The sequence below is a fragment of the Caloenas nicobarica genome, chromosome 30 (genome assembly GCF_036013445.1).
Source record: "Caloenas nicobarica isolate bCalNic1 chromosome 30, bCalNic1.hap1, whole genome shotgun sequence".
Lineage (NCBI taxonomy): Eukaryota > Metazoa > Chordata > Aves > Columbiformes > Columbidae > Caloenas > Caloenas nicobarica.
This window is the reverse complement of record NC_088274.1, coordinates 197,771-224,849: the sequence shown is the minus strand read 5'-3', so window position 1 is coordinate 224,849 and position 27,079 is coordinate 197,771. Positions and strand designations below refer to the sequence as shown.

Sequence of the window (27,079 nt, the reverse complement as noted above, 5' to 3'; positions counted from 1 at the left end):
CCCTATAGGGGTGTCCCTATGGGGGGGGTCACGGGTGGGTCCCTATGGGGGGGGTCCTTATAGGGGTGTCCCTATGGGGGGGTCACGGGTGAGTCCCTATAGGGGTGTCCCTAGCGGGGGGTCATGGGTGGGTCCCTATAGGGGTGTCCCTATAGGGATGTCCCTATGGGAGGGGTCACGGGTGGGTCCCTATAGGGGGGTCCCTATAGGCGTGTCCCTACGGGGTGGTCACGGGTGGGTCCCTATAGGGATGTCCCTCTGGGGGTGCTCACCCCCCAACCCCCCCCCCCCCCGCCGTGTTTCTCTTTCAGGCCGCGCCATGGAGCCCCCGCCGGCAGCCCCGTTCGGGGTGCCCTGGCTGGGGGAGGGGGCGCCGCTGCCGCTGCTGCGGGGGGTGGCGGCGCCGATCGTGCTGCGGGGGGAGACGCAGCGGCTGCTGCGGGAGCTGGGCCGGGCGCGGCCCCTCCCCCCGCTGCCCCACGTGAAGCGGGTGCGGGGGGGGGGGAGGGGGAGGGGGGAGGGGGGGGAGGGGGGGGATTGGGGGGAGGGGCCGGCGCTGCTCGTCTGTCTGGAGAGTGACCTGGGAACCCCCCCGGGTAATGGGAGTTTGGGAGGGGGGGGGGACTGGGAGGGGGTGGGGGGAATGGGAGGGGATGGGGGGGTTGGGGGGAATGGGGGGGTGGGGGAGTTGGGGGGCACTGGGAGCACTGGGAGGGACTGGGAGGGGATGGGGGGAATGGGGGGGGGTTGGGGGCAATGGGGGGTGGGGGAGTTGGGGGGGACTGGGGATACTGGGGGGGTTGGGGGGAATGGGGGGGTGGGGGAGTTGGGGGGCACTGGGAGCACTGGGAGGGACTGGGGGGAATGGGGGGGTGGGGGAGTTGGGGGGGACTGGGAGGGACTGGGAGGGACTGGGGATACTGGGGGGATTGAGGGAAATGGGGGGTGGGGGAGTTGGGGGGGACTGGGAGGGGATGGGGGGATGGGGGAGTTGGGGGGCACTGGGAGCACTGGGAGGGGATGGGGGGAATGGGGGGGTGGGGGAGTTGGGGGGGACTGGGAGGGACTGGGAGGGGATGGGGGGAATGGGGGGGGTGGGGGGGAATGGGGGGGTGGGGGAGTTGGGGGGCACTGGGAGGGACTGGGAGGGGATGGGGGGAATGGGGGGGTTGAGGGAAATGGGGGGTGGGGGAGTTGGGGGGCACTGGGAGCACTGGGAGGGGATGGGGGGAATGGGGGGGGTTGGGGGGAATGGGGGGGTGGGGGATTTGGGGGGCACTGGGAGGGACTGGGAGGGGATGGGGGGGTGGGGGAGTTGGGGGGGACTGGGAGCACTGGGAGGGACTGGGGGCACTGGGGGGGTTGGGTGGAATGGGGGGGTGGGGGAGTTGGGGGGCACTGGGAGGGACTGGGGGGAATGGGGGGGTGGGGGAGTTGGGGGGTCTGGGAGGGACTGGGAGGGGATGGGGGGAATGGGGGGGGTGGGGGAGTTGGGGGGGACTGGGAGCACTGGGAGGGACTGGGGATACTGGGGGGGTTGAGGGAAATGGGGGGTGGGGGAGTTGGGGGGCACTGGGAGCACTGGGAGGGGATGGGGGGGTGGGGGAGTTGGGGGGCACTGGGAGCACTGGGAGGGGATGGGGGAATGGGGGGGTGGGGGAAATGGGGGGGACTGGGAGCACTGGGAGGGACTGGGGGGAATGGGGGGGTGGGGGAAATGGGGGGGACTGGGAGCACTGGGAGGGACTGGGGGGAATGGGGGGGTGGGGGAGTTGGGGGGGACTGGGAGGGACTGGGAGGGGATGGGGGAAATGGGGGGGGTGGGGGAGTTGGGGGGCACTGGGAGCACTGGGAGGGGATGGGGGGGACTGGGAGGGACTGGGGATACTGGGGGGGTTGAGGGAAATGGGGGGTGGGGGAGTTGGGGGGCACTGGGAGGGACTGGGGGGACTGGGAGGGGATGGGGGGGATGGGGGGGGTTGGGGGGAATGAGAGGGTGGGGGGGTGGGGGAGTTGGGGGGGACTGGGAGGGACTGGGGGCACTGGGAGGGGATGGGGGGGTGGGGGGGTAGGGGAGTTGGGGGGCACTGGGAGGGACTGGGAGCACTGGGAGGGACTGGGGATACTGGGGGGACTGGGGGAATGGGGGGAACTGGGGAGGGACTGGGAGGGGATGGGGGGGTTGGGGGGGTTGGGGAGTTGGGGGGGACTGGGAGCACTGGGAGGGACTGGGAGGGGATGGGGATACTGGGGGGACTGGGGGGATTGGGGGGGAACTGGGGGGACTGGGAGGGAATGGGGGGGTAGGGGGGTGGGGGAGTTGGGGGGGACTGGGAGCACTGGGAGGGACTGGGGGAGTTGGGGGGCACTGGGGATACTGGGAGCACTGGGAATACTGGAGGAACTGGGGACATCTGGGCTGTGGGGGACGCGGCTGCCACCACCCGCCCGGATGTCACCGATGATGTCACTGATGATGTCACCAATGATGTCACCACAGTCCCTGGAGCCACTCGTGCCACTGGGAGCACTGGGGACACTGGAGCTGGATGTGACACCGGGGACACCAGGGACATTGTCACCGTCACCACCACTGATGGCACTGGGGACATCGTCACCGCCATTGGTGGCACTGGGACCACTGGGGACACCAGGGACATTGTCGCTGTCCCCACCTTTGGTGGCTCTGGGGACATTGTCACCGCTACTGGGAGGACTGGGGACACCAGAGACATTGTCACCGTCACCAGCAGAGGTGGCCCTGGGGACACCGTAACTGTCAGAGGTGGCCCTGCGGACATTGCCGCTGTCACCGCCATTGGGGACACTGATGCCACCAGCACCAGGGACAGCGTCACCGTGCCCACCATTGGTGCCACTGGGGACATTGTCACCAGTACCAGGGACAGCGTCACTGTCCCCACCATTGGTGCTCCTGGTGACATTGCCCCCGCCGTTGGGGACACTGGGGACCCCGTCCCCCCCATCCCCCCCCTCCCGCTCCTCCTGGGTCCCCACGTGTCCCCCCACGGGCTGGGCCCCCCGTTCCGCGTCCTGGTCCCCGCGCGCGTCCCCAGGGGGGCGGCCGAGGTGGCGGCGGCTCGAGCGGCCGCTCTGTGGCCCTGGGTGACCCGTGGGGGGGACACGTTGGGGACAGCGGGGACCCCCCCGGCGCTGGCCCCGGGAGAGGTGCCGGAGGTGTCGCGGTTCATGGGGGCGGCGCTGGCGGCCGCGCGGCGCGGGGCGCGGGCGGGGATGGTGGCGGCGGGGGGGGCAGCCGTGGATGTCGCGACGGGGCGGGTGGTGGCGACAGCGCACGACGGGCGGCGGGGGGGGCACCCGCTGGCCCACACCACCATGCGGCTCCTGGAGGAGGTGGCGAGGTACCACAGGGGGCGCGGTGCTGCCGCCACCGGTGCTGCTGCCGATGACGCCACCGGTGCTGCTGCCGATGACGCCACCGGTGCTGCCGATGACGCCACCAATGATGCTGCCGATGACGCCACCGGTGCTGCTGCCGATGGCGCCACCGGTGCTGCCGCCGATGACGCCACCGGTGATGCCAATGACGCCACCAATGACGCTGCCAATGACGCCACCGGTGCTGCTGCTGACGCCACCAATGATGCTGCCGATGACGCCACCGGTGCTGCTGCCGATGACGCCACCGGTGATGCTGCCGATGACGCCACCAATGATGCTGCCGATGACGCCACCGGTGCTGCCGATGATGCCACCAATGATGCTGCCGATGACGCCACCGGTGCTGCCGATGACGCCACCGGTGATGCTGCCGATGACGCCACTGGTGCTGCTGCCGATGACGCCGCCGATGACGTCACGGCGTACCTGTGCGTGGGGTACGACGTGTACCTGACGCGCGAGCCGTGCGCGCTCTGCGCCATGGCGCTCGTGCACGCGCGGGCGCGCCGGGTGCTGTTCGGGGCGCGCGCCCCACAGGGGGCGCTGTGCGGGAGGTACCGGCTGCACGGGAGGAGCCCCCCCCTCAACCACCGGTACCGGGCGTTCGGGGGGGTCCGCGAGCGGGAGTGCATGCAGCTGGGCCTCCAGTAAAGGAACTGGGAGAACTGGGAGTGCTGGTTGTGTTGGGGAGGCTGGGGGAGGGCGGAAACTGGGGGGACTGGGAGCACTGGACAGACATTGGAAGCACACTGGGAGCACTAGGAGCACACTGGGATCAAACTGGGAAGACACTGGGGGAGTACGGGGAGGTGAGTGGGAGCACTGGGAGGATGCTGGGAGCAGATGGGGAAGATACTGGGAGCACTGGGAGGACACTGGGAGCAGACTGGGAGAACATTAGGAGCACACTAGGAGCACTGGGAGCAGACTGGTAGGGCACTGGGAGCACTGGGAGAACATTAGGAGCATACTGGCAAGACAGTGGGAGCAGACTGGGAGGACACTGGGAGGAACTGGGAGGAACTGGGAGCACTGGGACACCCCCCTCAACCACCGGTACCGGGCGTTCGGGGGGGTCCGTGAGCGGGAGTGCGCGCAGCTGGGCCTCCAGTAAAGGAACTGGGAGTGCTGGTTGTGTTGGGGAGGCTGGGGGAGGGCGGAAACTGGGGGGACTGGGAGCACTGGACAGACCTTGGAAGCACACTGGGAGCACTAGGAGCACACTGGGATCAAACTGGGAAGACACTGGGAGGAACTGGGAGGAACTGGGAGCACTGGGACACCCCCCTCAGCCACCGGTACGGGGCGTTCGGGGGGGGTCTGTGAGCGGGAGTGCGCGCAGCTGGGCCTCCAGTAAAGGAACTGGGAGAACTGGGAGTGCTGGTTGTGTTGGGGAGGCTGGGGGAGGGCGGAAACTGGGGGGACTGGGAGCACTGGGGGGACACTGGGATGAACTGGGAGCAATGGGAGGGCACTGGGAGCACTAGGAGCAGACTGGGAAGACACTGGGAGCACGCTGGGAGGACACTGGGATCAAACTGGGAGCACTGGGAGGACATTGGGAGGTGACTGGGAGGACATTAGGAGCAGACTGGGAGCACTGGGCACAGACTGGGAGGATACTGGGAGCACTGGGAGGACATTCGGAGTGAACTGGGAGTATATTAGGAGCAGACTGGGAGGACACTGGGACCACTGGGAGAATACTGGGAGCACTGGGAGGATACTGGGAACAGACTGGGAGGATATTGGGAGCACTGGGAGCAGGCTGGGAGGATACTGGGAGCACTGGGAGGATGCTGGGAGCACACTGGGAGGATACTGGGAGCAGATGGGGAAGATACTGGGAGCACTGGGAGGACACTGGGAGGTGACTGGGAGGACACTGGGAGCAGACTGGGAGCACTGGCCACAGACTGGGAGGATACTGGGAGCACTGGGCAACATTAGGAGCAGACTGGGAGCAAACTGGGAAGACGCCTGGATGATACTGGGAGCACTGGGCTGGCAGGGCGGCCAGACTGGGAGGGCACTGGGAGCACTGGAAGGATACTGGGAGCAGACTGGGAGGATACTGGGAGCACTGGCAGGACACTGGGAGCAGACTGGGAGGATACTGGGAGCAGACTGGGAGCACTGGGAGCAGGCTGGGAGGATACTGGGAGCACTGGGAGGATACTGGGAGCAGGCTGGGAGGATACTGGGAGCACTGGGAGCAGGCTGGGAGGATACTGGGAGCACTGGGAGGATACTGGGAGCAGGCTGGGAGGATACTGGGAGCACTGGGAGCAGGCTGGGAGGATACTGGGAGCACTGGGAGCAGACTGGGAGGATACTGGGAGCACTGGGAGGGCACTGGGAGGGCACTGGGACACCCCCCTCAACCACCAGCATCAGGTGTTCTGGGGGGGTCGGCTCCCAAGCCTGCGTCCCCCTGGGCCTGCAATAAACCAGTATAAACCAGTATAAACCAGTACGGACCGGTGCAAACCCATCCCGCCTCCCCCGCCCGTCGGAGAACGCCGGGGGGCGTGGCCAGGGGAGCGGGGGCGTGGCCACGAAAGGGGGCGGAGCCTCAGTCGACGCGGACGCCAATGGAGGGGGCGTGGCCGGGGGCGGCGGGGGCGTGGCCACGGGCGGGTTTACGGAGGGGCGGGGCGTCGGCGGTTGCCACGGCAACGTGAGGCCTAGTGCGGGGTGTGGAGCCTGCGGGGGGAACTGGGAGCACTGGGGGTACTGGGAGGGCACTGGGGGCAGACTGGGAGCACTGGGGAGGCACTGGGGGCAGACTGGGAGCACTGGGAGGGAGCTGGGAGCAGACTGGGAGGATACTGGGAGCAAATGGGGAGGATACTGGGGGGACACTGGAAGCACTGGGAGGACACTGGGAGCAGACTGGGAGCACTGGGAGCAGACGGGGAGCAGACTGGGAGCACTGGGAGCAGACGGGGAGCAGACTGGGAGCACTGGGAGGGCACTGGGAGGGCACTGGGAGCACTGGGAGGGAACTGGGAGCAGACTGGGAGGATACTGGGAGCAAATGGGGAGGATACTGGGAGGACACTGGAAGCACTGGGAGGGCACTGGGAGCAGACTGGGAGCACTGGGAGCACTGGGAGGGCACTGGGAGCACTGGGAGGGAACTGGGAGCAGACTGGGAGGATACTGGGAGCAAATGGGGAGGATACTGGGAGGACACTGGAAACACTGGGAGGGCACTGGGAGCAGACTGGGAGCACTGGGAGTACTGGGAGCAGTTGGGGAGGGCACTGGGGGGACACTGGGAGCACTGGGAGGGAACTGGGAGGGCACTGGGAGGAGACTGGGAGCACTGGGAGCAGACTGGGAGCACTGGGGAGGCACTGGGAGCAGACTGGGAGCACTGGGAGGGCACTGGGAGCAGACTGGGAGCACTGGGAGGGCACCGGGAGGAGACTGGGAGGATACTGGGAGCAAATGGGGAGGATACTGGGGGGACACTGGGAGCACAGGGAGGGGACTGGGAGCAGACTGGGAGAACTGGGAGGATACTGGGAGCAACTGGGGAGTATACTGGAGGGACTTTGGGAGGAGACTGGGAGCACTGGGGGGGAGCTGGGAGGATACTGGGAGCAAATGGGGAGGATACTGGGGGGACACTGGGAGCACTGGGAGGGCACTGGGAGCAGACTGGGAGAACTGGGAGGATACTGGGAGCAACTGGGGAATATACTGGAGGGACTTTGGGAGCAGACTGGGAGCACTGGGAGGGAGCTGGGAGCAGACTGGGAGGATACTGGGAGCAAATGGGGAGGATACTGGGGGGACACTGGGAGCACTGGGAGGGCACTGGGAGCAGACTGGGAGCACTGGGAGCAGACGGGGAGCAGACTGGGAGCACTGGGAGGGCACTGGGAGGGCACTGGGAGCACTGGGAGCAGACGGGGAGCAGACTGGGAGCACTGGGAGGGCACTGGGGGCAGACTGGGAGGATACTGCGAGCAAATGGGGAGGATACTGGGAGGGCACTGGGAGCAGACTGGGAGCACTGGGAGTACTGGGAGCAGTTGGGGAGGGCACTGGGGGGACACTGGGAGCACTGGGAGGGAACTGGGAGGGCACTGGGAGGAGACTGGGAGCACTGGGAGCAGACTGGGAGCACTGGGAGGGAACTGGGAGCAGACTGGGAGGATACTGGGAGCAAATGGGGAGGATACTGGGGGGACACTGGGAGCACTGGGAGGGCACTGGGAGGGCACTGGGAGCACTGGGAGCAGACTGGGAGCACTGGGAGGGCACTGGGAGCAGACTGGGAGCACTGGGAACAGACTGGGAGCACTGGGAGGGCACTGGGAGCTAACTGGGAGCACTGGGGGGACACTGGGAGCACTGGGGGTGGTATGGGGAGCACTGGGAGCAGACTGGGAGAACTGGGAGGATACTGGGAGCAACTGGGGAGTATACTGGAGGGACTTTGGGAGGAGACTGGGAGCACTGGGGAGGCACTGGGAGCAGACTGGGAGCACTGGGAGGGAACTGGGAGGGCACCAGGAGGAGACTGGGAGCACTGGGAGCAGACTGGGAGCACTGGGAGGGCACTGGGAGCAGACTGGGAGCACTGGGAGGGCACTGGGAGCAGACTGGGAGGATACTGGGAGCAAATGGGGAGGATACTGGGGGGAAACTGGAAGCACTGGGAGGACACCGGCGGCACTGGGGAGAACTGGGGGGATACTGGGAGCACACAAAGAGCAGACTGGGAGCACTGGGAGGGCACTGGGAGCAGATGGGGAGGATATTGGGTGGACTGGGAGCACTGGGGGGGAACTGGGGGGTTACTGGGGGAACTGGGGGGGAACTGGGGGGTTACTGGGGGGTTACTGGGAGCACTGGGGAGGAACTGGGGGGGAACTGGGGGGTTACTGGGGGAACTGGTGGGGTACTGGGGGGTACTGGGGGGTTACTGGGGGCACTGGGGGGTACTGGGGGGGTTACTGGGAGCACTGGGGGGGAACTGGGGGGTTACTGGGGGAACTGGGGGGTACTGGGGGGTTACTGGGAGCACTGGGGGGGAACTGGGGGGGACTGCGGGGTTACTGGGAGCACTGGGGGGGAAGTTGGGGCTACTGGGGGAACTGGGCGGGTACTGGGAGGTTACTGGGAGCACTGGGGGGAACTGGGGGGGAACTGGGGGGTTACTGGGGGAACTGGGGAGGGAACTGGGGGGTTACTGGGGGAACTGGGGGGGAACTGGAGGGTACTGGGGGGTTACTGGGGGCACTGGGGGGGTACTGGGGGAACTGGGGGGGAACTGGGGGGTTACTGGGGGAACTGAGGGGTTACTGGGGGGGTTACTGGGAGCACTGGGGGGGAACTGGGTGGTTACTGGGTGAACTGGGGGGTACTGGGGGGTTACTGGGAGCACTGGGGGGGAACTGGGGGGGAATTGGGGGGGTACTGGGGGAACTGGGGGATACTAGGGGGTTACTGGGAGCACTGGGGGGGAACTGGGGGGTTACTGGGGGAACTGGGAGGTTACTGGGAGCACTGGGGGGGACTGGGGGGTTACTGGGAGCACTGGGGGGGACTGGGGGGTACTGGGGGGTTACTGGGAGTACTGGGGGGGAACTGGGGGGTACTGGGGGGTTACTGGGAGTACTGGGGGGGAACTGGGGGGTACTGGGGGGTTACTGGGGGCACTGGGGGGGAACTGGGGGAGACTGCGGGGTTACTGGGAGCACTGGGGGGGAACTGGGGGGTACTGGGGGGTTACTGGGGGGTTACTGGGGGAACTGGGGCCGCAGCGTCCTGCCCCTGCCCCCCAGGCCCCCCCGATGTCCCCCCGGGGGTCGCTGGTTCCCGCCCGGTTCCTCGTCCTGACGGCGCATCTGGTGGTACTGGTGCTACTGGTGTGGGGACCGGTGAGTGGGGACGGGGGGACGGGGGGACAGGGGGATGTGGGGACAGGGGGACATGGGGATATGGGGACATGGGGACATGGGGACAGGGGGATGTGGGGACATGGGGACAGGGGGATATGGGGACAGGGGGACATGGGGACAGGGGGTTGGGGGGATATGGGGACAGGGGGATATGGGGACATGGGGACAGGGGGACATGGGGACAGGGGGATATGGGGACATGGGGACAGGGGCATATGGGGACAGGGGGACATGGGGACAGGGGGTTGGGGGGACATGGGGACAGGGGGACATGGGGACATGGGGACATGGGGACAGGGGGATATGGGGACATGGGGATGGGGGGATATGGGGACATGGGGATATGGGGACAGGGGCATATGGGGACAGGGGGATATGGGGACATGGGGATATGGGGACAGGGGGACAGGGGGATATGGGGACATGGGGATATGGGGACAGGGGCATATGGGGACAGGGGGATATGGGGACAGGGGGACAGGGGGATATGGGGACATAGGGACAGGGGCATATGGGGACAGGGGGACATGGGGACATGGGGACAGGGGGATATGGGGACATGGGGATATGGGGACATGGGGACATGGGGACAGGGGGATATGGGGACAGGGGGATATGGGGACAGGGGGACATGGGGACTGGGGGACAGGGGTATGGGGGGATATGGGGACAGGGGGACACGGGGACATGGGGACATTGGGACATAGGCTGGAGGAGGGGTGTGGGGTTGCCCCCCGGACGCCTGGGTCCCCCTCGGACGCCTGGGTCCCTCCAGGAGCCCCACGTTTTGGCCTCGCTGCCCCTGGAGTTCTCGGCGCAGGAACACGAGCGGGCGGAGCGGCTGTGAGTGACACCCCCCCAAAAATGGGGACACCTTGGGGACAACCACCCCCCCCGCTGTCCCCATATCCCCCTGTCCCCATGTCCTCCTGTCCCCATGTCCCCCTGTCCCCATGTCCCCATATCCCCCTGTCCCCATATCCCCCTGTCCCCATGTCCCCATGTCCCCATGTCCCCATATCCCCCTGTCCCCATGTCCCCCTGTCCCCCTGTCCCCATGTCCCCATGTCCCCATGTCCCCATATCCCCATGTCCCCATGTCCCCATGTCCCCCTGTCCCCATGTCCCCATATCCCCATGTCCCCATATCCCCCTGTCCCCCTGTCCCCATGTCCCCCTGTCTCCCTGTCCCATGTCCCCATGTCCCCATATCCCCCTGTCCCCCATGTCCCCGTGTCCCCGTGTCCCCATGTCCCCATATCCCCATATCCCCCTGTCCCCATGTCCCCATGTCCCCCTGTCCCCCCCAAACCATCCTGCTGCCCCCCCTCAGTGTCCCCTCCATGTCCCCATGTCCCCCCCGCCAAGTATCCCCATGTGTCCCCGTGTCCCCATTCAAAGTGTCCCCATGTCCCCCTGTCCCCTCTGTGTGTCCCCCAAGGGTGTCCCCAAGTCCCCCCATGTCCCCCGCCAGTTGTCCCCATGTCCCTCCGTGTCCCCATGATCCCCCATGTGTCCCCCCCAGGCTGTCCCCAAGTCCCCCCATGTCCCCATTCAAGGTGTCCCCCTGTCCCCCCCCAGGGTGTCCCCACGTCCCCTCATGTCCCCATTCAAGGTGTCCCCATGTCCCCCCCCAGGGTGTCCCCAAGTCCCCCCATGTCCCCATGTCCCCCTGTCCCCCCCCAGTGTGTCCCCAAGTCCCCCCATGTCCCCATTCAAGGTGTCCCCATGTCCCCCCCAGGGTGTCCCAAGTCCCCCCATGTCCCCATTCAAGGTGTCCCCCTGTCCCCCCCCAGAGTGTCCCCAAGTCCCCCCCTGTCCCCATTCAGGGTGTCCCCATGTCCCCCCCCAGGGTGTCCCCAAGTCCCCCCATGTCCCCATGTCCCCCTGTCCCCCCCCAAGTGTCCCCAAGTCCCCCCATGTCCCCATTCAAGGTGTCCCCATGTCCTCCCCCAGGGTGTCCGCAAGTCCCCCCATGTCCCCATTTGAGGTGTCCCCCTGTCCCCCCCATGTCCCCCCTCAGGGTGTCCCCAAGGTGGGGGTGTCCCCGTGTCCCCCCCCCCCTGACCCCCCCATGTCCCCCCAGGTTGGGGGGCGCCCTGTGGGGGTCCCTGGGGCTCCTGGGGGTGGAACTCGTCGGGTTCTTCTCGGGCGTCTCCATGTTCCACGCGGGGCAGGGGCTGCTCTGTATCCCCCAAAATGGGGGGGGCACCCCCAAAATTGGGGGGGACCCCAAAAATGGGGGGGGGGGGGTTTGAGATATAAGGGGGGGGGCTTGAAATATGGGGGGACCCCAAGAGTTGGGGGGGGACCCAAAACATGGGGAGGGGTCCATAATGGGGGGGGGGGGGGGCAAAAGGGGGGGACACCCCCAAAAATGAGGGGACACCCCCAAAATTGGGGGGGACCCTAAAAATGGGGGGGGGGCTTGAGATATAAGGGGGGGCCTTGAATTATGGGGGGACCTCAAGAGTTGGGGGGGGCCCTAAAACATGGGGGGGGGTTTGAGATATAAGGGGGGGGCTTGAAATATGGGGGGACCCCAAGAGTTGGGGGGGGGGGCCCTAAAACATGGGGGGCAGGGGCCTGAAATGTGGGGAGGGGCTCTGAAACTGGGGGGGACTCTGTAACATGAGGGGGGACCCCAAAACGTGATGGGGGGGTCCCAGAAGATAAGGGGGGGACCCCAAAAAGTATGGGGGGTGCCCTCAAATGGGGGGGGGGGGGGGCAAAAACTGGGGGGGACCCCAAAACAGGGAGAAGATCCTAAATTGGGGGGGACCCTAAAATAGGGAGTGGGGGGGACCCAGAAATTGGGGGGGACCCCAAAAAAGAGGGGGGGCTGCAAGTAGGGGGACCCCAATGAGATTTGGGGGGGGGTGATGTCACTTCTTAGGGGGGGAATCCCTATTCCCTTTGGGCTTTTGGGGGGGTCCCTTGGGGGGTCACTTTGATTCGGGGGGGTCCCCCAATCCCAGTTTGCAAGGGGGTGTCCGGGGGGGGGGGGGGGTCCCCAATTTTGGGGTGATTTTCCTTGACCCGGGGGGGCGGCAGCGCTGGGGGCGCATGCGGCGGCGACCTTGACCTTGACCTTGGCCGTCCTGGAGCGCTGGGACAGCAGCTGCTTCTGGCTCCTCTTCGGCCTCTGCAGGTGGGTCTGGGGGGGCTTGGAAGCTAAGCAGGGTCGGGCCCGGTTGGTGCTTGGATGGGTGACCAGCCAGGAACTCCGGGTGCTATAAATATAGAATGTCTGATCTCAGAAGCTAAGCAGGGTCAGGCCTGGTTAGTGCTTGGATGGGTGACCAGTTGGGAATACCGGGTGCTATATATGTAGAATGTCTGATCTCAGAGAGATTCTCCTGCCCCTCTACTCTGCCTCTGAAAAAGACTTTAGTTCAGATACTGTCAGGATATACTTGGGGAATAAATATAGATACATACACATATATATGTATACATATGTAGAATGCCCACTCTCATCTGATCTGGGAAGCTAAGCAGGGTCGGGCCTGGTTAGTGCTTGGATGGGTGACCAGTTGGGAATACCGGGTGCTATATATGTAGAATGTCTGACCTCAGAGAGGTTCTCCTGCCCCTCTACTCTGCCCTTGAAAAAGAGTTTAGTTCAGATACTATCAGGATATACTTGGGGAATAAATATAGATACATACACATATATATGTATACATGTGTAGAATGCCCACTCTCATCCGATCTGGGAAGCTAAGCAGGGTCGGGCCTGGTTAGTGCTTGGATGGGTGACCAGTTGGGAATACCGGGTGCTATATATGTAGAATGTCTGACCTCAGAGAGGTTCTCCTGCCCCTCTACTCTGCCCTTGAAAAGAGTTTAGTTCAGATACTATCAGGATATACTTGGGGAATAAATATAGATACATACACATATATATGTATACATGTGTAGAATGCCCACTCTCATCCGATCTGGGAAGCTAAGCAGGGTCGGGCCTGGTTAGTGCTTGGATGGGTGACCAGTTGGGAATACCGGGTGCTATATATGTAGAATGTCTGATCTCAGAGAGGTTCTCCTGCCCCTCTACTCTGCCTTTGAGAAAGACTTTAGTTCAGATACTATCAGGATATACTTGGGGAATAAATATAGATACATACACATATATATGTATACATGTGTAGAATGCCCACTCTCATCTGATCTGGGAAGCTAAGCAGGGTCGGGCCCGGTTAGTGCTTGGATGGGTGACCAGTTGGGAATACCGGGTGCTATATATGTAGAATGTCTGATCTCAGAGAGGTTCTCCTGCCCCTCTACTCTGCCTCTGAAAAAGACTTTAGTTCAGATACTATCAGGATATACTTGGGGAATAAATATAGATACTTACATATATATATGTATACATATGTAGAATGCCCACTCTCATCTGATCTGGGAAGCTAAGCAGGGTCGGGCCTGGTTAGTGCTTGGATGGGTGACCAGCCAGGAACTCCAGGTGCTATATATGTAGACGGTCTGATCTGGGAAGCTAAGCAGGGTTGGGCCTGGTTAGTGCTTGGATGGGTGACCAGCCAGGAACTCCAGGTGCTATATATGTAGACGGTCTGATCTGGGAAGCTAAGCAGGGTCGGGCCTGGTTAGTGCTTGGATGGGTGACCAGTTGGGAACACCGGGTGCTATATATGTAGAAGGTCTGATCTGGGAAGCTAAGCAGGGTTGGGCCTGGTTAGTGCTTGGATGGGTGACCAGCTGGGAAGACTGGGTGCTGCGGGCTGAGCCAGGGCTGGGCCCTTGTGGCCAGGAAGGCCAATGGGACCTGGGGGGATTAGAAGGTTCCAGAAGGACAGGGAACTGCTGAGAGAGCCCAGCTCAGAGCCATAAAGATGCTGGAGGGAGTGGAGCATCTCCCGTGTGGGGAAAGGCTGAGGAGCTGGGGCTCTTGAGCCTGGAGGAGACTGAGGGGCGACAAATTAATGGGGATCAATATGGAAAGGGGGGTGTCAGGAGGATGGCGCCACTGGTGACAACCAGTGACAGGACAAGGGGCAATGGGTGCAAACTGGAACGCAGGAGGTTCCGCTTCAATACGAGAAGAAACTTCTTGCCGGTGAGGGTGCCGGAGGATTGGACTGAGTGATCTTTCGAGGTCGCTTCCAACCCCTGACGTGCTGTGGTTCCATGTGTCACCCCCCCACAGTGTCCCCCCCGCTGTCACCGAGTTGCTGCTCATGGTGTCGGTGCTTGGCTGCAGGAGGAGGCGCTTCTGAGCTCCGCAAGGGGGCGCTGGAGGGTTTGGGGACCCCCCCCCCCCCCCCCCCCCCCAAAATCCCCCCGTGCCCCAAACCCCCGTTTTACCTCGCGGCGGGGCGGGAAAACGAAAGGTTTTGGCGCGGAAACCGCCCGGCTTTTCGCGCCGCCAGCGGCCGTGGCCCCGCCCACATGCAAATGAGCGCCGCGGGGCAGCATGGGAGCGCGGAGAGCGGGGAAAACGGGGCGGGGGGCGCCGGGTGGGGAGGGGGCAGCGGGGTGGGGGTGGGGGGAGTGGGTGGGGGGGAGGGTGGGGGTGCCGTGGGGGGGGTCGCGGGGGTGTCGCGCTGCGTGGCCGTGACGTAGGTGGCGGTGTCGCGGGGTCACCCCCCGTGCGTGGGGCGGGTTGCGGCATCGTCAGTGCGGTATATCCTGACCTGCGCGGGCAGCGCGTGATGAGCCCCTGACGTCATGACGTGCGTGATTACGTCACAAAGGGGGGGCGGGGGACGGCGTGGGGCATCGTGCCCGTGACGTCACCCGCTGACTCTGACGGAGCCCGCGCGGGGGAAGGACGGTGATTGGCCGCTTGGGGGTGGGGGGGGTGTCAGGTGATCTGCGGGGCCACGCCCACCCGGTGGGCGTGGCTCAGTGGGGTGGTGCGTCACCCAGAAATTGGGGAGAAAATGGGAAGAAATGGGCAAAAAAAAGGAAAAAAAAAAAGCGCCGAGAACGGGCCCCAAAAATAAGCGGATGGTGTTTAAGGTCCCGCTGAGGAAAAATAAAGCGCAGGGGCGAGGAGACGCGGTGGGATGTGGGATTTGGCACAGAGTCCGTGCTGCCTGTGCCCCATAGATCCCCCGTGCCCCATAGAAACCCCGTTCCCCATAGATCCCCCACCCTATAGATCCCCCCGTGCCCCATAGAAACCCCGTGCCCCATAGATCCCCCACCCTATAGATCCCCCCGTGCCCCATAGAAACCCCGTTCCCCATGGATCCCCCACCCCATAGATCCCATGGATCCCCCACCCCATAGATCCCCCGTGCCCCATAGAAACCCCGTTCCCCATAGATCCCCCACCCTATAGATCCCCCGTGCCCCATAGAAACCCCGTGCCCCATAGATCCCCCACCCAATAGATCGCCCCCGTGCCCCATAGAAACCCCGTGCCCATAGATCCCCCACCCTATAGATCCCCCGTGCCCCATAGAAACCCCGTTCCCCATAGATCCCCCACCCTATAGATCCCCCGTGCCCCATAGAAACCCCGTGCCCCATAGATCCCCACCCTATAGATCCCCCCGTGCCCCATAGAAACCCCGTTCCCCATGGATCCCCCACCCTATAGATCCCCCTGCCCCATAGAAACCCCGTTCCCCATGGATCCCCCACCCTATAGATCCCCCTGCCCCATAGAAACCCCGTTCCCCATAGATCCCCCACCCTATAGATCCCCCTGTGCCCCATAGAAACCCCGTTCCCCATAGATCCCCCACCCTATAGATCCCCCTGCCCCATAGAAACCCCGTTCCCCATAGATCCCCCACCCTATAGATCCCCCGTGCCCCATAGAAACCCCGTTCCCCATAGATCCCCCACCCCATAGACGCCCCTGTACCCCATAGACCCCCCACCCCATAGACCCCCTTGCACCCCATAGACCCCCGCCCCATAGAAACCCCCCTGTACCCCCTATACCCCCCACCCCATAGAAACCCCCCTGACCCATAGACCCCCCTGTACCCCCTACACCCCCCACCCCATAGACCCCCCTGTACCCCATAGACCCCCCACCCCATAGAAACCCCCCTGACCATAGACCCCCTGTACCCCATAGACCCCCCGCCCCATAGACCCCCCTGTACCCCATAGACCCCCCGCCCCATAGACACCCCTGTACCCCATAGACCCCCCACCCCATAGAAACCCCCCCACCCCATAGACCCCCCTGTACCCCCTACACCCCCCCACCCCATAAATCCCCCTGTACCCCATAGATCCCCCACCCCATAGACCCCCTGTACCCCCTATGCCCCCCACCCCATAGAAACTCCCCTGACCCACAGACCCCCTGTACCCCATAGACCCCCCGCCCATAGAAACCCCCCTGACCCATAGACCCCCCCCCTGTACCCCTACACACCCCCCACCCCATAGACCCCCCTGTACCCCCTATACCCCCCCACCCCATAGAAAACCCCCGACCCATAGACCCCCCTGTACCCCATACACCCCCCGCCCTATAACCCCCCTCCCCCCCTCCCCTCCCCTCCCCTCCCCCCTCCCCTCCCCCCCCCGGTTCCCGGATGTTCGCGCCGCCCCCGCCGCCATTTTTGTCGCCACCGCAGCGCCCGGAACAGCCCGAGATGTGAGTGGGGCCGGGACCCCAAACCGGGACCCCAACCGGGACCCCCCAACCGGGACCCCAACCGGGACCCCAACCGGGACCCCCCAACCGGGACCCCCAACCGGGACCCCCAACCGGGACCCCAACCGGGACCCCCAACCGGGACCCCCCAACCGGGACCCCCCAACCGGGACCCCCAACCGGGACCCCAACCGGGACCCCCAACCGGGACCCCAACCGGCACCCCAACGGGACCCCAACCGGGACCCCCCAACCGGGACCCCAACCGGGACCCCAACCGGGACCCCCCAACCGGGACCCCAACGGGACCCCCAACCCGGGACCCCCCAAACCGGGACCCCAAACCGGGACCCCAACCGGGACCCCAAACCGGGACCCCCAACCGGGACCCCAACCGAACCCCCCAAACCGGGACCCCAACCGGGACCCCCCAACCGGGACCCCAACCGGGACCCCAAACCGGGACCCCCAACCGGGACCCCCCAACCGGGACCCCAAACCGGGACCCCAAACCGGGACCCCCAACCGGGACCCCAACCGGGACCCCAACCGGGACCCCCAACCGGGACCCCCAACCGGGACCCCCAACCCCCCGCCCATCCCCCCACCCCGGCACTGGGCAAACTGGGAGCACTGGGAGGACCTGCCCCCCCCCCCCCCCCCCCGCCTCCCGGACGCCTGGGTCCTCTGTGGTGGGGGAGGGGCAGCCCCGGATGCCTGGGTCCCATCCCGGACGCCTGGGTCCCCTCCCGGACGCCTGGGTCCCTTGTGGTGGGGGATGGGCGGCCCCGGATGCCTGGGTCCCCTCCGGACGCCTGGGTCCCCTGTGGTGGGGGATTGGCAGCCCCGGACGCCTGGGTCCCCTCCCGGACGCCTGGTCCTCTCCGGACGCCTGGGTCCCTTGTGGTGGGGGAGGGGCAGCCCCGGACGCCTGGGTCCCCTCCCGGACTCCTGGGTCCCTTATGATGGCGGATGGGCAGCCCCGGACGCCTGGGTCCCCTCCGGATGCCTGGGTCCCCTATGAGGGAGGGGCCGCCCCAGATGCCTGGGTCCCCTCCCGGACACCTGGGTCCTCTGTGGTGGGGGATGGACAGCCTAGGACGCCTGGGTCCCCTCCCGGACTCCTGGGTCCCTTATGATGGCAGATGGGCAGCCCCGGACGCCTGGGTCCCCTCCCGGACACCTGGGTCCCCTGTGGTGGGGGAGGGGCAGCCCCGGACGCTTGGGTCCCATCCCGGACGCCTGGGTCCCTTTTGGTGGGGGACGGACAGCCCCGGACACCTGGGTCCTCTGTGGTGGGGGATGGGCAGCCCCGGATGCCTGGGTCCCCTCCGGACGCCTGGGTCCCATCCCGGACACCTGGGTCCCCTATGATGGCAGACGGGCAGCCCCGGACGCCTGGGTCCCCTCCCGGACGCCTGGGTCCTTTGTGGTGGGGATGGGCAGCCTAGGACGCCTGAGTCCCGTCCCGGATGCCTGGGTCCCCTCCCAGACTCCTGGGTCCCCTCCCGGACGCCTGGGTCCCCTATGATGGCAGATGGGCCGCCCCGGACGCCTGGGTCCCGTCCCGGATGCCTGGGTCCCCTATGAGGGAGGGGCAGCCCCGGACACCTGGGTCCCTTGTGGTGGGGATGGGCAGCCCCGGACGCCTGGGTCCCCCTCCTGGACACCTGAGTCCCTGTGGTGGGGGAGGGGCAGCCCCGGATGCCTGGGTCCCCTCCCGGACACCTGGGTCCCTTGTGGTGGGGGAAGGGCAGCACCGGACGCCTGGGGTCCTCTCCTGGACACCTGGGTCCCCTCCCGGACGCCTGGGTCCCTTGTGGTGGGGGAAGGGCAGCACCGGACGCCTGGGTCCCCTCCCGGACACCTGGGTCCCTTTTGGGGGGGAGGGGCAGCCCCGGACACCTGGGACCCCTCCCGGACACCTGGGTCCTCTGTGGTGGGGGATGGGCAGCCCCGGACGCCTGGGTCCCCTCCTGGATGCCTGGGTCCCCTCCCGGATGCCTGGGTCCCCTATGATGGCAGACGGGCAGCCCCGGACGCCTGGGTCCCCTCCCGGACACCTGGGTCCCCTCCCGGATGCCTGGGTCCTCTGTGGTGGGGGATGGGCAGCCTAGGACGCCTGAGTCCCGTCCCGGATGCCTGGGTCTCCTCCCAGACGCCTGGGTCCCCTCCCGGACGCCTGGGTCCCTGTGGTGGGGGATGGGCAGCCCCGGACGCCTGGGTCCCCTCCCGGATGCCTGGGTCCCCTGTGGTGCCAGAGGGACAGCCCCGGACGCCTGGGTCCCCTCCCGGACACCTGGGTCCCTTATGATGGCAGATGGCCGCCCCGGACACCTGGGTCCCGTCCCGGATGCCTGGGTCCCCTATGAGGGAGGGGCAGCCCCCGGACACCTGGGTCCCTTGTGGTGGGGGAGGGACAGCCCCGGACGCCTGGGTCCCTCCCGGATGCCTGGCTCCCCTATAATGGCAGATGGGCAGCCCCGGACGCCTGGGTCCCCTCCCCGGACGCCTGGGTCCCCTCCCGGATACCTGGGTCCCTGTGGTGGGGGAGGGGCAGCCCCGGATGCCTGGGTCCCCTCCCGGAACTCCTGGGTCCCCTCCTGGATGCCTGGGTCCCCTCCCGGACTCCTGGGTCCCTTATGATGGCGGATGGGCCGCCCCAGACGCCTGGGTCCCGTCCCGGATGCCTGGGTCCCCTATGATGGCAGATGGGCCGCCCCGGACGCCTGGGTCCCCTCCCGGACTCCTGGGTCCCCTCCGGACGCCTGGGTCCCCTCCCGGACTCCTGGGTCCCTATGATGGCAGATGGGCCGCCCCGGACGCCTGGGGTCCCCTCCCGGACTCCTGGGTCCCCTCCCGGACGCCTGGGTCCCCTATGATGGCAGATGGGCCGCCCCGGACGCCTGGGTCCCCTCCCGGACTCCTGGGTCCCCTCCCGGACGCCTGGGTCCCCTGTGCTGCAGCCCCGCTGACCTTTGCCCTTGCCCCCCCAGGTCGGCCCCTCCGCCCCCAGCGCCCCTCCCCCCGCCGGAGGAGAAGGGGGGGGCCCCCCCGCCCCTCCCCCAACCTCACCAGCAACCGGCGGCTCCAGCAAACGCAGGCGCAAGTGGATGAGGTGGGGGCGGGGCTTGGGGTGGGCGGGGTTTGGGGTGGGCGGGGCTTGGGGGGGCGGGGCCGAGGGGGGCGGGGTCAAAGGGGTGGGCGGGGCTGGGAGGGCAAGGGGTCGGGGGAGCAATGGGGTGGGGCCAAGGGGGTGGGTGGGGCTTGGGGTGGGTGGGGCCAAGGGGGTGGGTGGGGCCAAGGGGGGGGGGCGGGGCCAAAAGGGGTGGGTGGGGCTTGGGGGGTGGGGCCAAATGGGTGGGCGGGGCTTGGGGGGTGGGGCCAAAGGGGTGGCAGGGCCAAGGTGGGGGGCTTGGGGGTGGGGCCAAGGGGGTGGGCGGGGCTTGGGGTGGGCGTGGCCGATGTGGGGGCGGGGCCAAAGGGTCATTGGGGGGGGGAGGTTCCAATGGCCAAGTGGATGGGGCGAGGGGGCGGGGCCTGGGGGGCGTGGTCATGACCCCGGGGTGGGCGGGGCCATCCGGGGGGCGGGGCCAAGGGGGGCACTGGGGGCTGGTCCAGCCTCATATGGATGAGGTCGGGGGCGGGGCCGGGGGGGGGGGTGTGGCTTGGGGAAAAGGGGGTGGGGCCATTGTGTGGGCGGAGCCATGGGGGGGTTATTACTGACCCTATAGTGGGGGTGGGGAGGCTCCCGGACGCCTGGGTCCCTCATGTCCCTGACCCTCCCCGTGACCTCTTGACCCCCCCTATGACCCCCTTGACCCCCCATGACCCCCACAGCGCCCCCTGCAGGCCGCGGGGGTGGAGCTATGGGGTGGGGGGGTTATTACTGATCCTATAATGGGGGTGGGGAGGCTCCCGGACGCCTGGGTCCCTCATCCCATCACCCTCCCCATGACCCCCCATGACCCCCTTGACCCCCCATGACCCCCACAGCGCCCCCTGCAGGCCGTGGGGATGGAGCTATGGGGTGGGGGGGTTATTACTGACCCTATAGTGGGGGTGGGGAGGCTCCTGACGCCTGGGTCCCTCATGTCCCTGACCCTCCCCGTGACCTCTTGACCCCCCCATGACCCCCATGGCCCCCGTGACCCCCACAGCGCCCCCTGCAGGCCGTGGGGATGGAGCTATGGGGGGGTTATTACTAACCCTATAGTGGGGGTGGGGAGGCTCCCGGACACCTGGGTCCCTCATCCCCATCACCCTCCCCTTGACTCCCCCATGACCCCCGTGACCCCCCGTGACCCCCCATGACCCCCATGACCCCACCCAGCGCCCCCTGTGGGTTGGGGGGTGGAGCCATGGGGGGGTTATTACTGACCCTATAGTGGGGGTGGGGAGGCTCCCGGACGCCTGGGTCCCTCATCCCCATCACCCTCCCTGTGACCTCTTGACCCCCCCATGACCCCCCATGACCCCCACAGCGCCCCCTGTGGGTGGGGGGTGGAGCCATGGGGGGGTTATTACTGACCATATAGTGGGGGTGGGGAGGCTCCCGGACGCCTGGGTCCCTCATCCCCATCACCCTCCCTGTGACCTCTTGACCCCCCCCATGACCCCCCATGACCCCCACAGCGCCCCTGTGGGTTGGGGGGTGGAGCCATGGGGGGGTTATTACTGACCCTATAGTGGGGGTGGGGAGGCTCCCGGACGCCTGGGTCCCTCATCCCCATCACCCTCCCCATGACCCCCCCATGACCCCCGTGACCCCCACAGCGCCCCCTGTGGGTTGGGGGGTGGAGCCATGGGGGGGTTATTACTGACCCTATAGTGGGGGTGGGGAGGCTCCCGGACGCCTGGGTCCCTCGCGCCCGTGACGCGCCCCCCCGCGCCCCCCGCAGGTGGTGGACATCATGCGGGTGAACGTGGACAAGGTGCTGGAGCGCGACCAGAAGCTGTCGGAGCTGGACGACCGGGCGGACGCGCTGCAGGCCGGGGCTTCCCAGTTCGAGACCAGCGCCGCCAAGCTCAAGCGCAAGTACTGGTGGAAGAACCTCAAGGTGGGCGGCGGCGACCGCCCCCGAAAAACCCCCCGAGCGCGCCCCAAATGCCCTACATCCGCCTGGAATAGCCCCAAAAGCGCCCGGAATAGCCCCCAAACCACCCAAAATAGGTCGGAAACCACCCAAAATCACCCCAAATGGCCCCAAAATCACCCAAAATAGGCCCAAAATCGCCCAAAATAGGTCGGAAAACACCCAAAATCACCCAAAATGGCCCCAAAATCACCCAAATTAGCCCCAAAATCGCCCAAAATAGGCCCAAAATAGCCCCAAAATCACCCAAAATAGGCCCAAAACCACCAAAGGTAGGTCTGAAAGGACCCAAAATGGCCCCAAAATCACCGAAAATAAGCCCAAAATCGCCCAAAATAGCCCCAAAATCACACAAAATAGCCCCAAAATCGCCCAAAGTAGGTCTGAAAACACCCAAAATCACCCAAAATGGCGCCAAAATCACCCAAAACAGGCCAAAGATCGCCCAAAATAGGTCGGAAACCACCCAAAATCACCCAAATGGCCCCAAAATCACCCAAAGTAGGCCCCAAATCACCCAAAACGACCAAAATAGGCTCCAAATAGCCCCAAAATAGGCCCAAAATCACCCAAAATAGGCCCAAAATCACCCAAAATAGGCCCAAAATCACACAAAATAGGCCCAAAATCACCCAAAATAGGCCCAGAATCGCCCAAATTAGCCCCAAAATAGCCCCAAAATAACCCAAAATAGGCCCCAAACCACCATAGATAGGTCTGAAAGGACCCAAATCACCCAAAAAGGCCCCAAAATCACCCAAAATAGGCCCAAAATCGCCCAAAATAGCCCCAAAATCACCCAAAATAGCCCCAAAATAGGCCCAAAATCACCCAAAACAGTCCAAAATTGCCCAAAATAGCCCCAAAATAAGCCCAAAATCACCCAAAATAGCCCCAAAATCACCCAAAATAGGCCCAAAACCAACCAAAGTAGGTCTGGAACCACCCAAAATCACCCAAAATGGCCCCAAAATCACCCAAAATAGTCCCCAAATAGGCCCAAAATCACCCAAAATAGGCCCAGAATCACCCAAATTAGCCCCAAAATAGGCCCAAAATCACCAAAATAGCCCCAAAACAACCGAAAATGACCACCAAATAACCCCAAAATCACCCATAATTGCCCCAAAATCACCCAAATTAGCCCCAAAATCACCCAAAATAGCCCCAAAATCGCCCAAATTAGCCCAAAATAGGCCCCAAATCACCCAAAATAGCCCCAAAACCACCCAAAGTAGGTCTGAAAACACCCAAAATCACCCAAAATGGCCCCAAAAGCACCCAAAACAGGCCAAAGATCACCCAAAATAGGTCGGAAACACCCAAAATCACCCAAAATGGCCCCAAAATCACCCAAAATAGGCCCCAAATCACCCAAAATAGGCCCAAAATCACCCAAGATAGGCCCAAAACCACCAAAGGTAGGTCTAAAAGGACCCAAAATCACCCAAAATGGCCCCAAATCACCCAAAATAGGCCCAAAATCGCCCAAAATAGCCCCAAAATCACCCAAAATAGCCCAAAATAGGTCCAAAATCACCCAAAATGGCCCCAAAATCACCCAAAATAGGCCCAAAACCACCCAAAGTAGGTCTGGAACCACCCAAAATCACCCAAAATGGCCCCAAAATCACCTAAAATAGGCCCAAAATCGCCCCAAAATCACCTAAAATAGGCCCAAAATCGCCCAAAATAGCCCCGAAGTCACCCAAAATAGGCCCAAAATCGCCCAAATTAGCCCAAAATAGGCCCAAAATCACCAAAATAGCCCCAAAACAACCGAAAATGACCACCAAATAACCCCAAAATCACCCATAATTGCCCCAAAATCACCCAAATTAGCCCCAAATCACCCAAAATAGCCCCAAAATCGCCCAAATTAGCCCCAAAATAGGCCCCAAATCACCCAAAATAGCCCCAAAACCACCCAAAGTAGTTCTGGAACCACCCAAAATCACCCAAAATGGCCCCAAAATCACCCAAAACAGGCCCAAGATCGCCCAAAATAGGTCTGAAACCACCCAAAATCACCCAAAATAGGCCCAAAATCGCCCAAATTAGGCCCAAAATCACCCAAAATAGGCCCCAAATCGCCTAAATAGCCCCAAAATAGGCCCAAAATCACCCAAAATAGCCCCAAAAGCACCCAAAGTAGGTCTGAAACCACCCAAAATCACCCAAAAAGGCCCCAAAATCACCCAAAATAGGCCCAAAATCACACAAAATATCCCCAAAATAGGCCCAAAATCACCCAAAATAGGCCCAAAACCACCAAGGGTAGGTCTGAAATGACCCAAAATCACCCAAAATGGCCCAAAAATCACCCAAAATAGGCCCCAAAATCACCCAAAATAGCCCCCAAATAGGCCCAAAATAATCCAAAATAGCCCCAAAATCACCTAAAATAGCCCCAAAATCGCCCAAAATAGGCCCAAAATAGCCCCAAAATCACCCAAAATAGCCCCAAAATAGGCCCAAAATAGGCCCCAAACCACCCAAGGTAGGTCTGAAACCACCCAAAATCACCCCAAATGGCCCCAAAATCACCCAAAATAGCCCCAAGATCTTCCAAAATAGCCCCAAAATCACCCAAAATAGCCCCAAAATCACCCAAAATAGGTCTAAAATCACCCAAAATGGCCCCAAATAACCCAAAATAGGCCCAAAATGGCCCAAAATAGCCCCTAAATAGGCCCAAAATCACCCAAAATAGCCCCCAAATCACACAAAATAGCCCCAAAACCACCCAAAGTAGGCCCGAGATCGCCCAAAATGGCCCCAAAATCACCCAAAATAGGCCCAAAATCGCCCAATTAGCCCCAAAATAGGCCAAAAATCACCCAAAATAGGCCCAAAATCACCCAATATGGCCCGAAAATCACCCAAAATAGCCCTAAAATCACCCCAAATAGGCCCAAAATAGGCCGAAAATCACCCAAAACAGCCCCAAAATCACCCAAAATAGGCCCAAAATCGCCCAAAATCACCCAAAATAGGCCCAATCCACCCAATATGGCCCGAAAATCACCCAGAATAGGCCCAAAACCACACAAAATAACCCCAAAAAACCCCAAAACCAGCCAAAAGAACCTCCAAATAACCCAAAATCACCCAAAATAGCCCCAAAACCACCCAAAATAACCCCAAAATAGGCCCAAAATCACCCAAAATAGGCCCAAAATCACCCAAGATAGGCCCAAAACCACCAAAGATAGGCCCAAAACCACCAAAGGTAGGTCTGAAAGGACCCAAAATCACCCAAATGGCCCCAAATCACCCAAAATAGGCCCAAAATCGCCCAAAATAGCCCCAAAATCACCCAAAATAGCCCCAAAATAGGTCCAAAATCACCCAAAATGGCCCCAAAATCACCCAAAATAGGCCTAAAACCACCCAAAGTAGGTCTGGAACCACCCAAAATCACCCAAAATGGCCCCAAAATCACCTAAAATAGGCCCAAAATCGCCCCAAAATCACCTAAAATAGGCCCAAAATCGCCCAAAATAGCCCCGAAGTCACCCAAAATAGGCCAAAATCGCCCAAATTAGCCCCAAAATAGGCCCAAAATCACCAAAATAGCCCCAAAACAACCGAAAATGACCACCAAATAACCCCAAAATCACCCATAATTGCCCCAAAATCACCCAAATTAGCCCCAAAATCACCCAAAATAGCCCCAAAATCGCCCAAATTAGCCCCAAATAGGCCCCAAATCACCCAAAATAGCCCCAAAACCACCCAAAGTAGTTCTGGAACCACCCCAAAATCACCCAAAATGGCCCCCAAAATCACCCAAAACAGCCCAAGATCGCCCAAAATAGGTCTGAAACCACCCAAAATCACCCAAAATAGGCCCAAAATCGCCCAAATTAGGCCCAAAATCACCCAAAATAGGCCCCAAATCGCCTAAATAGCCCCAAAATAGGCCCAAAATCACCCAAAATAGCCCCAAAAGCACCCAAAGTAGGTCTGAAACCACCCAAAATCACCCAAAAAGGCCCCAAAATCACCCAAAATAGGCCCAAAATCACACAAAATATCCCCAAAATAGGCCAAAATCACCCAAAATAGGCCCAAAACCACCAAGGGTAGGTCTGAAATGACCCAAAATCACCCAAAATGGCCCAAAAATCACCCAAAATAGGCCCAAAATCACCCAAAATAGCCCCCAAATAGGCCCAAAATAATCCAAAATAGCCCCAAAATCACCTAAAATAGCCCCAAAATCGCCCAAAATAGGCCCAAAATAGCCCCAAAATCACCCAAAATAGCCCAAAATAGGCCCAAAATAGGCCCCAAACCACCCAAGGTAGGTCTGAAACCACCCAAAATCACCCCAAATGGCCCCAAAATCACCCAAAATAGCCCCAAGATCTTCCAAAATAGCCCCAAAATCACCCAAAATAGCCCCAAAATCACCCAAAATAGGTCTAAAATCACCCAAAATGGCCCCAAAATAACCCAAAATAGGCCCAAAATGGCCCAAAATAGCCCCTAAATAGGCCCAAAATCACCCAAAATAGCCCCCAAATCACACAAAAATAGCCCCAAACCACCCAAAGTAGGCCCGAGATCGCCAAAATGGCCCCAAAATCACCCAAAATAGGCCCAAAATCGCCCAATTAGCCCCAAAATAGGCAAAAATCACCCAAAATAGGCCCAAAATCACCCAATATGGCCCGAAAATCACCCAAAATAGCCCTAAAAATCACCCCAAATAGGCCCAAAATAGGCCGAAAATCACCCAAAACAGCCCCAAAATCACCCAAAATAGGCCCAAAATCGCCCAAAATCACCCAAAATAGGCCCAAATCCACCCAATATGGCCCGAAAATCACCCAGAATAGGCCCAAAACCACACAAAATAACCCCAAAAACCCCAAAACCAGCCAAAAGAACCTCCAAATAACCCAAAATCACCCAAAATAGCCCCAAAACCACCCAAAATAACCCCAAAATAGGCCCAAAATCACCCAAAATAACCCCAAAATAGGCCCAAAATCGCCCAAAATAGCCCCAAAATAGGCCCAAAATCACCCAAAATAGCC

General features: G+C 62.5%; 2 protein-coding genes across 2 annotated transcripts in view; one reads left to right on the top strand and one right to left on the bottom strand.

The window, feature by feature from the left end:
• PFAS (phosphoribosylformylglycinamidine synthase) overlaps positions 1-27,079 on the bottom strand; it is a 308,075-nt gene that overhangs the window by 247,935 nt on the left and 33,061 nt on the right. The gene's annotated exons all lie outside the window — the stretch shown is intronic.
• Positions 6,049-14,633, top strand: TMEM107 (transmembrane protein 107). The gene is made up of 6 exons (XM_065653472.1): positions 6,049-6,103; positions 9,228-9,323; positions 10,120-10,187; positions 11,431-11,531; positions 12,399-12,495; positions 14,515-14,633. Exons 2-6 carry the CDS (start codon positions 9,237-9,239, stop codon positions 14,582-14,584), a joined length of 423 nt encoding a protein of 140 aa, XP_065509544.1. The 5' UTR covers positions 6,049-6,103; positions 9,228-9,236; the 3' UTR covers positions 14,585-14,633.

Excerpts from the sequence above, each read along its gene's own strand:
- TMEM107 (XM_065653472.1), top strand. The coding sequence starts at position 9,237 with ATGTCCCCCCGGGGGTCGCTGGTTCCCGCCCGGTTCCTCGTCCTGACG. Across the intron at positions 10,188-11,430 it reads CACGAGCGGGCGGAGCGGCT|GTTGGGGGGCGCCCTGTGGG; the intron begins GTGAGTGACACC and ends ATGTCCCCCCAG. Across the intron at positions 11,532-12,398 it reads CGCGGGGCAGGGGCTGCTCT|CGCTGGGGGCGCATGCGGCG; the intron begins GTATCCCCCAAA and ends GGGGGGCGGCAG.